The sequence below is a fragment of the Rattus norvegicus genome, chromosome 4 (assembly GCF_036323735.1).
Source record: "Rattus norvegicus strain BN/NHsdMcwi chromosome 4, GRCr8, whole genome shotgun sequence".
Lineage (NCBI taxonomy): Eukaryota > Metazoa > Chordata > Mammalia > Rodentia > Muridae > Rattus > Rattus norvegicus.
The window spans coordinates 31,780,429-31,793,213 of NC_086022.1; the positions used below are offsets into that span (position 1 = coordinate 31,780,429).

Here is a 12,785-nt window from a genome sequence, read left to right on the forward strand (position 1 = left end):
TAAGAATGCTTCCTCACCCACCTGCACAACTTTTCCAGGGAAACAGGTCTTAAAATCTAAAGCGCAGACTCACATCTAACCCCCAAGAGAGGCAGTCTAAGTCAGAACATACCAGTCCACAGATACTAAATGATACAGACAATCAGGTAGCGGTTTGAGAAGCAAGTGCCCGCCTCCCCACCCTCCCTCCCTCTCTTTTCTCAAATAGGGTCTTTTGTAGCTCAGGCTGGCTTCGAACTCTGGATCTTCCTGATTCAGTGTTCCTAGTACCCAGCCTCGAAAGACATTTTTCAAACAATGTTTAACACTAGGCATCAGAGTAGAAACTTCTGAACTTCTAAGACCATCAGAAGTCATTCTACAACTATATATATATATATATATATATATATATATATATATATATATATATATATATATATATATGCCACCAATGTGGGTGTGATTGGCAAACACATTCTTACACATTTCTGCATTTTCTTAAATTTTATTTACATTATGCTCCACCCTTTATCACAAGCTGGATAACTACCTCACTCTGTCTCTCAAAAACTCCCCCACGAACGGGAAAAGTTAAATAAGGGCTGGAGGGGCGTTTCTGGGGGTTGTTGGGTTTTGTCCCTAAAAGACACCCAACGCCCCCGGATCCCTTGAGGCAAGCAGAGTGAAAGCTCGTCAGAATTGCTTGGCTGTTGGGAATTCACCGCAGGTCTCCTTTTCTGCCCTGTCCAGCAAGGTCATCGGTTTTATCTGGGGAAACTCAACTCTTACTCTAGTTGGGTCACCAGCCGCCCCTTGCCCAGCACCTTCCCGGACCGGATAGCCAGGGCTCTAGGCTCACCTGACCACGTTGGGGTGCTCAAAGGTCTCCAGGTGCCTCAGCACCGCCACCTCGCGGATGGTGGAGAGCGGCATGCCCTCCTCTCCGGTCTGCACTCGCACGCGCTTCAGAGCCACGAAGCGGCCGCCGTTCTTCAGGTCGCGGGCCTTGAACACCTTCCCGTAGGCGCCTTCCCCGATCTCCGCCACGCACTCATACTGCTGGTCGGCGCGACTCAGGCTGTCCTTCTCCATGCTGGCTGGAGGCTGCCGGCGCGGCACAGTGGAACCGGGTGCTCACTGGTTGCCTTATACGCCTCCGGGACGCCCGGAGTCGGACTCGCGGCCGCCGGGCTGGACGGACCGACCTCTTTGCCCGCGGGCTCAAGCCGGGCGCAGCCGCCGCGAAACTCCGCCTAGCCGAGTCGCCGCGCTGCGGCCGCAGGAGAGCGCCGATCCCTCCTCTTCCCCCTCCGCAGCGATTACATAGTCTGCCCACAATCTCTGCACCTAGGAGGAGGAGACGGGAGGACAAGGAGAAAGTGTGATCAGGCTGCTTGGGAGACTTCACCGGGTTCCACCAGCTCCCCTCCTCCTCCCCTCTATTCGCCCCAGCTGCCTAATCCGGCCGGGTTTCTCCGAGAAAAACCAAGTTACTTTTTCTTCCCCAGCAGGGCTCGTGCAGTCTTCGCGAGGAGAGGTTGCTCCGGCCCCTCGGGGATGAGCGCCGCGCGGGAGGCAGCGGGACGAGAGGGGGCGTGCCGAGCAACCCAGAGTGTGCCGGGAGCGCGGGGGAGGGGAAGCGGCGGGCGCGTCAATGTCACGGCTCAATATTTATACCTATACCGTTGTTCTCAGCTGCCCTCTCTGACTCCGGGGGCCTGGACGTGCGGGGAACGGGGCGTCCTGGGGGAGTTCAGAAGCTGGCGTGAATGCACCAGGGGTTCACCCATGTGGGGCAGCAGAACCGGGTTGGGGCTCCCAGGACCCTGTAACCCGATGCTGGGAGTATGCGAGTAGGGGTGGTCAGACATCTGCTCGGAAATTGCTTCCTTTCTTTCTACTTTCAGTTTTTCTACCGAGAGACATTTAAAAGGGACTCGCTCACACAAATGGTCTTTGGGGGTATGGCAAGCTTAGTGGGAGACGAAATTCTGCCTCCGACTCGGAGGACCTCCCTGGTGGAAACTCTGGGAGGACAGACCATCTGGTAGAGGAGGGCTGGGGCTACTAGAGATGGGAGAGCGAGGGGCCCTGGAAGGGGAGAAGTGCTTCCCCCCCACACACACACTAATCCCAAGGGTGTGGGGAAGGCTCGTCCTGTACGGAAAAAGTAACTTCGGGATTTAGCTAGCTAAACCGGGCTGGTCCTAAAGTTTTCAACCCGTGCAAAAGCAACCGCCCTTACGACGGTGGGGGTGAAGGGTAGTAAACGTAGGTCTCCGGGGTGTGAGAGGAGACTGCCCTTGTGTCACGACCACCGAACCTCTGCCCGATATTCCGGGACGGCTGGAGGTCGGTAGCCGAGACGGTCGTTCGGTTCCCCAAAGTCTGGAGGCCAGGTCCCACGCGTAGTCAGGCGCCCCTTCCCCGTTCAGTTGTTTAGGGATGACCCAGTAAGCCTTCCCATCCCACGGAGGCCTTAGTCTGGGCTGGACCTTGGTCACCGCAGCCGCGTGTCCGGAACGGTCCACAGGCGTTTACCTGCCCCGCACCCCTCCTCCCCCGCTCGCTCTTCTGCCTGGAATTAAAGAACACATGGCGCGACCCCCCCCCCCCCCCTGGGTGCCCGCGTAGCACCGCGCGGCCAAGGCAGAGTCTCTCTCGGCTCCTTTGAGAGCTTTCCTAAAAAGCTGTGGAAAGGACCCCCCAGCCCTCGCCCGGGGGTCCGAGCCAGGTCGAGGGCCACACAGGTAGCGGGAGCAGCGGCCTTGGCGCCCGCCCTCCCCCTCTGGTGGTGTCCAGCCCAGGTTCCGGGAGGCGGCAGCCGTCCCACCCCCGCGGGCCTGCACCCCCCGGACCCGAGAGGCGGTGCCTAGCCCCCTCCCCTCCTCCACTTTTTTGTTGTTGTTGTTGCTTTCCCACGCTGGCTGAATGTGACTTGACCCCATTTCAAAAAAGTTTGACATAGTGCTTCAACATTTCCGCATTCCTCCGCGACTACAAAGGCTGCAGCCGCCTCCTTCTGCTTTCTGTCTCTGCTCTGTCTTCGCACTCAATGAAATCCTTCATGAGCCTCTCCCGAAGCCTTGCCAAACGCCGCAAGGGTCGCCACCAGCGCAGCGAGGGGAGGCCGCCCGCGGGACCGCGACCCGCGCGTGTGCGCAAACGCAGATGCGCCCGCGCAGATACGCCCACGTGCACGGGGACGAGTGCGCCGCCGAGCCCCGGGCTGCTCTTGCCCAGGGTGTGCATTTGAACTGCAAAGCTTTAAATAAGAAAAGCAAACTTGGGGCGTGAAGCAAGAGTGCATGCTTGCGGGGCTTCAACCCCGGTGGGCTCCGTGCACTCCTCCGTGCATAACGCGCCCGAGGGGTCGCCAGCAGGAAGGCTGGGCGAACGTTTTACTCCTTAGTGGGGAAGATGGGGCCCATACCCACACCCCTCGGGAGGCTGCAGAGGGAACTTGCACAGGGGAAATAAACATGGGGGCGCGGAAACACATTCTCCAGCACGGAATCCCACCCAGACGGTGCATGTTCAACTTTAAATGTGACTGTCCAAGTAGAGTCAGTTTGGGGAAGCTCGATGAGAAGTGAACGTGTGGCTATTTTGCGCACCAATCTGTTCAAGCTGGCATAGGACCCTGGGGTCGGGGTGTCCTCGGTGTGGAAGGTTCCTCTCGAGACCTCTAGCTTCCCCCAGCTGGCCCCCATAACTTAACCAGTCTCAACTAAGGGGTTAACGCCAGCGGATCCCGAGGGGCCACACAGCCCCCTACACCCCGTTACCCTCACCCACCCCGATCCTCGCCGGGGACCCCCCCCGTCCCTCAGCCCACCCACGAGAGCCCGTGGCCCCTTACCTGCGGTCCAGGGGCGCCGGCCTCTTGTGAAGCTGGAATGTCTGTCGGCCCCCGCACGTGTTCGCCCCGTGGAGCAGGTAACTGACTACTGCGGCCCAGGCGAGAGGCGCTCTGCGGGCAGGGGGTGGGCACAGCGGCGGAGGGCGGAGGGACGGAGGAGGGCGCCGCCCGCGGGGCGTCCAAGGAGGCTCGGGGGCCCTCGGGGCTCTAGCCTGGGCTGGGGGCCCGAGTAGAGGAGGCTGCGCGGCTGGGCGGGGATCTGCGAGCCTCGGGGCCCGAGACCTACCCGGAGGCGAGTGTGCAAATTAAAGCCTTCCGGAGCAAGCGAGCCAGGCCCGGCCCGGGCTGTGCTGCTCCCCAGCGATCGGCTCAGAACGGGGGGCCCGGAGGGCGGGGGAGAGTTAAATGAAAATTTCCGGTTCTCACTGAAACCTCTCTAGTGGGGGAATCTCGCGACTGAAAATAAGTCGCGTGAAAGTGATCGGGTGGGATGCGGCGTCGGGGGTCCGCAGGGTTTCTACACCTAAGGTCTCCCAGAGTTGGGGTGTTGACAGGGTGAGGCGGGGGGGGGGAGGGTATTAGTAGGATGAAGACGGGTCAAAACAAAACAACAGCAATTATGGGGGGTCGTTGCGTGGTAGATAACATTTTCCTACACGCAAAAATCGGACCTTATTAAGGAGTGGGGTGTGGGGGAAGAAGATTGGCAGGATGCCGTGCAGAAAAGAAAATACCAATCCGTCCAAGCACTTTTCACTTTCAGCTTCAGCTACATTTGTTTTGTTTTCTCTCACTTCCTTTCCGCCTCACAAAGCCCTATCTTTTCCTTTTGGACAGAGGCTATGGTTTGGGAATTGCCAAGGACTCTTGTGGTTAACGATCTATTTGAAGGGGCTGGCAGGGTCAAAATTATTAAGTGGTTAGAAACTGTTGAGGGCTCACCAAGGTATTTCTGGAGAGCTAAAAAGATTCGATTTCTGTATAGACATATATATATATATATATATATATATATATATATGCAAATATATATATACTGCAAAGTAATGGACACACTTAAAGAAGAGTGCTTAACTTAAGTGCTTTTATTGGGGATTTTGAAATTTGAAATTTTATAAGACTGTCTCTTTTACCAGAGGAAAAGTTGGATGCAGTTACTTCAGGTGAGAATTGAGATTTTTGGAGAAGGGGAAGAAAGGTCAAGACTTTCTACAAGGAGTAAAGGAAAATAGCTGTCTTTGAAAATAATTCGATGTTTCCCCAAATCTGTATCTGTAGAATTTGAAACTTTTAAACAATTTAAAGCAAGAGAGAGAAAGCACAGGAGAGGGAATTTCTGCACTTTGTAGAAAAGTCAACAAAATTCTGTTTAAATTGGAAATATTGCTTGTAAGAATGTTTTGTATTTTATTAGACCATGTTACTAATTTCACGATAGATTTTTTTCCTTTTAAAAATTGCTTCTGTTACAATGTGAAGCAAGGTTAAAGGGATAAAAGTTACTATAGAAAACTTTTTTTTTACAGTTTTTTTTTACAGATGCATTGTAGTGTCTTTTTAAATAATAAAAATGGATAATGATATGCCTCTAAACTTATAAAGCACATTTTGTGTTTGAGTACATCTTCTAAAATAAAACCCAGCAAATTTTGTCTAATGGTTTCAGACATTTCATATACACAAAGCAAATTATTAGATTTTATATTTATAAAAGTATCACTCCCAATCACTAGGCTCTTGGCTAAAGATACAGTGAAAGCCCCCCATTTTGATGACTGTTTACACTTATCAATGCTTTTTAAAACAATGTATTTGCTTATCTAAAAATAATAGTCAATAAATAGCTGTAGGAATAAGCACGTGGTGTCACATTTATTTAAGTAAATAATTTATTCAAAAAATAATAAGTGGTAAATACCTTTTAACAGAAGTGTTTATTCTACACCGTGTAGTATTTTTAATTATGGTGTTAGAAAACAACTGTTACCAACTAGATTAGAAATGTCGTGGTTTAGATTGCAAGATCTCTTGGGCAATGTAAAAAAAAAACCCCAACCAATGACACTAACTATACCAGATTTCAACTCTCTTGGTGTCCTCTTTTTTTCTTCTGCTATAACTTATGTTTTATGTTAATTTAGCATTATGCACTTTCCCTGGTTATGGTTCACATTAAGTACCAGCTGATTAAAAATTCAGACCCAAAGAAGAGTTACAATGGCTTGCATTAAAATCATAGACTACAAGGTTGTTTTGTTTATGGATAACTTCCTCTGCGGGTAGCAGCCTATCATAACAAAATTTGTGCAAAGTTTACAAACTGCGAACCAAAGTTCGACTCCTTTATTGAAGAGTGTCCTCCACATGAAAACACAGCCTTCAAGACTCATGGCTGGACCCCATGTTTTTATACTGCCTGTCATAGTCCACAGTTGCAAATCAAAATCATCTTTGTGGGTTTTTAAAAATTAGAATTTATGGATTTATCTCTAAACTGGGAGTTTAGTATTACATAAGGGATATATGTCATGTGGGAAGAATTTTATGTCACACTCGTAACTTTTTGTTTTCCCTTGAATAAAGATTAAAACTTATAAAGTTCTAATGTACAATTTTAAACTTGTTAAGGAAATTAATAATTTTTTTAAAAAAATAGAAGGAATGGAGTGTGTGATTTTAAGTAATCTCTGGTTTGTAACAGACTTCAGAGTTGTAAATTATCTTTTCAGAAACTTGGAAATGTGGTCTTGTGATTCATTTTACAATTATTTTAATTGAAGCTCTATATAAATGTATTTTTGTCTGTAAAATTCACCTATTTGCTATTTTGATAACAGCATGTCTGGTTTAATAACTTTGGAATGGGTTACTTTACTTTTTTAACTCAATTCATATACATGTGTGAAGGTTATCTATTTTTATTAAATTATTACCAGGAAATTACTTTTTGTTAGAAACAATGTAATACAACACATTTTAATGCATTCTTCTTCCTGCCTAGGACATTTCTAAGAAATTTTCTTAAGTTTCCCTTCAGATGTAAAATTGAAAGTTTGCTGAATATTTTAAGAAGAATCATTTCTTTTACCAACTTTTTAAATTTTGAGAAATTCTGAAACTGAAATGATTTTAAAATTCAAGCTATTAACTAAATACATTCCAGTTGATGTGGAAATTGTCAGAATTTTTCTCTTTTTATTGTAACATTTGATCCAGTGCATTGCATTTGAGCAGCTTAACTTGGAAAGATTTTCATATTTGCCAGAAAGAGGGGAAAAACACCAGGTAGTAGCTTATGAAATTTAAGGAAGAAAACCCTCAGATATTATTCTCTTTGGGAAGGTTCTGTTTTCCTGGTTCTACAGCTCTGTAATTCTCTTTGTACAGCACTATATTCAATTTGTATAATTGTCTCTTCCAGTTTTCCTTTTTCTTTTTGAGAGGTACCACTGTCAACCCTTTTCCTTTGTGTGTGTATACCTGTAATATTCTTGGCATATTGTTACTACATGCTCCAGACGTGTTCCTAAGATCCTTTCTGTACCCATGCTAGACTTACGGATGATTTGGAAAATAATTACGAAAATCCACTTAGAAGACATGATGGTCATACTGAAAATACGTACCTGCCATTTCCGGTAAATACCGACGGTTTTCACCCACTTAATTGTCTGAAATTTGACTGAGAATGATGTGGCCTAATGATTGTGTCTCCGTAGCCACTTTTGGCTGATCTAAAAGCCATGTGGCTCTGATGTGGCATCCTCATATGCAGCAGCAAAGGTCCAACCTGGAAGATACAGTATGATGAAGTGGCATCTGGGGAGTAGGAAGGGAAACAAAGAAGCCACCCAGGAAGACACGTCTGTGAATGGCTTGGCAGCAGGGCAAAGGAAGGAGGCACATGCTGAGGTTGTGGGGCCAAGAGATGCAGCCCTGGTGCTCTAGGTACAGTGTATCCAGGCAACCCCATTCTTTCAAAGTGAATGGAACTCTGTGCCTCTTCTACTCTGCAATTAAATCTGCCTTATTAAATAAGGCTGCATAGAGTGTGTATCCATATTCATGCGACTTATTTTGTGTTGTCTTAGGATTTTTTTTTCCCTGAAAATAATATAGAATAGAGTCTGTTGCAAAACTGTTGGAACGCCAGGCAGCGAGAACACAATAGCGGTTTGTAGTGCAAAAGATTCGAACACAGATAAAGGAGAGGATCTGGTTTTTAAAGGATCAGCCTTTAATTAATTTGTTTGAAACTAAGTGTGGCAAGTGAGTCAACCATCAGGAGTAAAGCGTGATCAATGGCAGCAACACACCCAGAACCAGCCTACGGAGGGCTAGAGATCTCAGGTATGCATAGGGACTCCTCAAGGCATCATGAAGCACACCTTAAGGGGACGTGGCATATGTGCACACTGTTAGAAATGCTGATCAGAAAACCCTTTCAGAAGGTCTGGAGGAAGAAGGTGTCCGTGCCCCTGTTTTCTTGTTTTCCGCCCCATCGGACCATGTGCCTACTCCAGGGTCTTTTCTCAACTGAGCAAGGAAATAAACTTGTTCAAACTCCTTCACGGGCTTGTAGCCCAGTTCCCAGCTACAGTGGCTGGCAAGGATTTTATATAATTTGCCTACTGGAAAAGTAGCTTGGTATCTTCTCTCTTCAGGACGGCTCCTGTTTCCTTAGGGAAATATACTAGGAGAAAAATAAATACATTTAAAATCGTGGAGGGCTTTAACAAAGTGTAAGGAGCATTTCGTTGACTTCAGGACCTCAAAAGACCGTCTTTTCTGCTTGGGGTCCCTTTTCTTTTTAGTCCTCTTCCCTGAGTCCTGTCCTCTTTTCAAAGCTTGACTCCTCCTGAAAACCTTTGACTGACCCTCACTTAGATGACACCTTTTTGACCAGACCCCTTGAAGACATTTGCCTTCTATGACACTAAAAACTTGACGCTCTATGGTTTACCACACAGAGTCCTAGAGCACCCACTTTCTCTTGACAACCCTCGCCTCCTGCTTTTGTCTTGGCCGTAGTAAGTAGCCAATGGATGCAGCCATGGTTCCTGTGAGCTTGTTACCAGATCAAGCAGGCACAAAACAGCCTGGAATAGTTATGACATATCTACAGTGACATTTAAAACATCAAAAACCAACACTGCACACAGTCTTTTTTTTTTTTTTTCCTCCCAGAACTGAGGACCGAACCCAGGGCCTTGTGCTTGTTAGGCAAGCGCTCTACCACTGAGCTAAATCCCCAACCCCCAACACTGCACATTCTTACACAGAAAAAAGAACCAGGTCCCCCTGCGACTTGGAGGTGTGAGATTGATAAGTTTTACAGGTAGGTCATTGAAGCTTTTTTGTCTAAAAGGTAATGGTTTTAGATAAATATCTTCATTCTCTGTCCCTCAAAATTGCAACCAAACGAGTTTTTTTTTTTAAAAGTTAATATTAAGCCCTAAAGTAAATCAGCTACTGTATAGCTCAGAACCTGAAAATACTGCTGGTTTTATTTGCCAATAACATGATTATAGAGAATCCAAAAATATAGAATCTTTGACTTCTAAACCAGCAAACATCCGGTTTTATTCCTAAATCTTCCTTCCTCAGTAAGAGTCACGGTAGCCCTAGGGACCAGTCATTTAACCTAGCTGGCCTCCATTGACTTCATCTATTTAGCCTGCTTTGCTAATCATTCGGGAAGATTAAAATGAAAATAGTTGGGAGAGAGGAAACGAACAGTTTTGAAGAGAAGACACAGAGATGTGATGTAGGTCACTCTTTGGGTACCAGAAGACCTGAAGTTAAATCTGGAATTGCCCACAATTCCAATCTGGAGTTGACCACAGGTGTGCCATCCAGCTTCCAGATCCTTGTTAATAAGAGATGACAACCAGAAAGATTTTTTTAGTTAATATAGCTTGAAAGCTCTGTGTTCCTCTCTGGCCAGTCAACACATGACACCATCATTCCACATCTGTTTTTATAAATTCTCTGAAGACCAGTAACCCCCAAAGAATGAAGCTCCAGTCTCAGCAATCAAGAGAGGTGCCTGGGTTTCAAATGCAAATTATATTGTGTCCCCATTAAACTTAACTGCCTGGCTTGTAGGAAAAAACAGGAATCAAGACTTCTAGAAAAATCCTGGGGTGCTAGTGTTTTCGGTGATAGAGAAGGAAGATGTGACCTTTAATTATTTGTCTAAAGCCAAGTGTGATAAATGAACCAATCATCGCTAATAACACTTGATAAAAGGCAGCAGTGCACCCAGAACCAGAGTCTGGAGGCTTAGCTCTCTCAGGTGAGCATGGAGATTTTTCAAGGCATCATGAAGCACAACCTCGGGGAACACCACATCTGCGGGACTATTAAAAGCATTGGTGGCAGCCAGTCTTCAGAGAGTCTGCGAGGTGGTGGGAGAGTTGTGAATCTGACAAGCTTCTGTTGTCCTTAATGGCAGGGGGCTGTGGAAAATGCTAATCAGAAGCCCTTTCCAGAATGTGTAGAGGAAGAAGCTATGCGTCAACATCTGTGTTCCGGTTCTCCAATCAGTCCTTCCTGCTCTAAGGTCTTTTGTTGAGGAACAAGGACAGGGAATGTAGGATTTTAGAACTGATAGTTGGGGACTGGAAGTCTGGTTCCATCGAGTGACCACTCAGATCTCCAGTTTCCTTCAGCCATTGAGGTAAACATGGTGTAACCTCATAGTGAGGGCCAGGGAAGTTACCTGCTGTGCGCACTTTGCATTTGTCAAAGAGTTGATAAGCCTTAGTATAAATCTATTATTATTATTATTATTATTATTATTATCATTATTATTATTATAGCTAGGTTGGAGCATCTGTTCACTGCAGGAGGAACACCCCGGAACAGAACACACCTAAATTAACTTAGGTCTCAACAGAACCCCTACTGTGTCTGGGCATGTGAGGACACAGGAGAGAGTTCCCTCAGGGCTGCTCCATCTCTTTTAGCTTCCTCCTCTGGATGCTTTTTACTTCTGCATGGCGCCAAGCTTGCTTTTCTGACCATGTTGCAGTGGCTTGAGGACTACCCATCCTGACCTTTTATTTAGATGTATTTTCTGAAATCTGTCCTAACACCACTCCAATGTACTGCCCCCATGAAAGGCTCCTCCTCAGGCACCACATCATCTCCCCCTTCTCTTGTTTGACGTTCGAATGTCTCAGTTTATCATTGTGCGAGTATCTTTCCTAGCCTTTGTCATATCTTCTTGGCCCAACTGAAAACACTGTATTTCCTATTCCGTACTCCCTCCCCAAAGTGTTTGGGCAGGGGTTCCAATCTTGCCTTTTAAAGTTTCTGGTATTTTTGAATTCAGTCTTTGGTGCTGGATTGGGGTCTCTATTGCTGTGACGAAACACCAAGATGAAAATTCAAGTCAGGGAGTAAAGGGGTTTGTTAGGCTTGTGCTTCCACAGCGCTGTTCATCACTGAAGGAAGTCAGGACAGGAACTCAGAACAGGGCAGGACCTGGAAGCAGGAACTGATACAGAGGCTGTAGGGCAGTGCTGCTCATTGGCTTGTTTTCCTCAGAGCTTGGTTTCCTATAGAAACCAGGACCACCAGACCAGCGATGGCACCACCCACAATAAGCTGGACCCTCCCGGTCAATTACTAGTTAAGAGAATGACTTACAGCTGGATCTTACGGAGGCATTTTTCTCAATGGAACGCTTTTGTTCAGGTAACCCTAGCTTGGGTCAAGACATGACTAGCCAGCACAGATGCTTAATGGCTCGGCATCAGCCTTTTTTTTCCCTCACAGCACTCTTTCCCTATCTGTGGGTATCAGGTACCTTTACTGCACAGTTCCTGGACTCCTTTTCTCAACTGAGAGGTGTCATAAAACTTACAGAACCATACACATCAGAGAATCAAAGATGGCAGGCTCTTTGTGTACCAGTCCTGGAGACTTCAACTTTATTGCTTGTCTTAGCCTAGACTCAGTGAACAGCACGTCAGTTGACTGGAAGATTTAATGTCATAAGAATCATAGATGCTCTTAGATAATTTCCTCCTCAGGAGTAAGCTACCTTTCTGGGCCACACCTTCCTTTCCTGTCCTATATTGCATGTTGTGGCAGGTAGCTAAGCGGCTCCATTTTGTTGGTCCAGCGCTATCATCTCCCACTTCTGAGTTGCCCTACAGTGGCCTCCCTTGTGAGGAGAATGAGAGGATGGTGAAGGAACGTTCATGAAGCTGACTCAGTTTGACTCATAGCCTCACACTAGGTAAGAAGGAACCCGGAGGACAAAGCTCAAACCTGACTATGGAGCCAAAGCCCCAACTGATTTAAGATTTAGGAGAGAGTTGATTCTCAGAGCAGCGGTCACAGACGGGATATCCAACACCATCGTCAGTCTGTCCATCTCGGTGTCCATCAACTGGGGCTCTCAGTTCTTTACCCCACAGTCTTCCTCACCTAGCTGCCATGACACATGACCTACGTTGCTCCTCAGCCTGATGTTTCTTTGTCATACGTTGCCAGCTTTTCCTCTTTGCCTCACCCAACATGGGGATACCTTGTAAAACTCAACAATGAGGAGTGGAATTGTCCTGCAAACTCATTTGCTTCCACAAAGACTCTCCCCTCAGTTAGTCATGTGGTAATAAGAATGGCTTTCCATTATCCTGAGGGAATCCATCACTTCTGCCCTCGACTAGTGCTGACTACTTTCATCCTCCGTTTCCTACCTGTTCTTATTTTCCCACCGCCGACTCTGTAACTCTTTTGAAGGAATGAATGACTCTTCTTACTGTTAACTTTCATTACTGGCTTTTCTGCTCAACTTTCTGTTAGTCATAAGCACTTGCCTGGTTCCAGTTGCTTTGGGCCACTGTTAGAAACAACATTTTGGCTAATCCAGCACTGTTGCTTGATTGATCATCCTGATCAGGCACTGGAGGCTGATGCTTCCACA

The 12,785-nt window shown here is 46.9% G+C and overlaps 1 protein-coding gene across 7 annotated transcripts in view; it reads right to left on the reverse strand.

The window, feature by feature from the left end:
* Positions 1 to 4,304, reverse strand: part of Cdk6 (cyclin-dependent kinase 6) — a 192,349-nt gene extending 188,045 nt beyond the window's left edge. The window contains exons 1-2 of one of the 7 annotated variants that reach the window (XM_006236021.4): positions 3,845 to 4,262; positions 842 to 1,329 (exon numbers count right to left, since the gene is read on the reverse strand). In XM_006236021.4, coding sequence (XP_006236083.1) covers positions 842 to 1,074 — 233 coding nt within the window. In that variant the 5' untranslated portion in view covers positions 1,075 to 1,329; positions 3,845 to 4,262. 7 annotated transcript variants of the gene reach the window in all.
* Between the last annotated feature and the right edge of the window lie 8,481 nt (positions 4,305 to 12,785).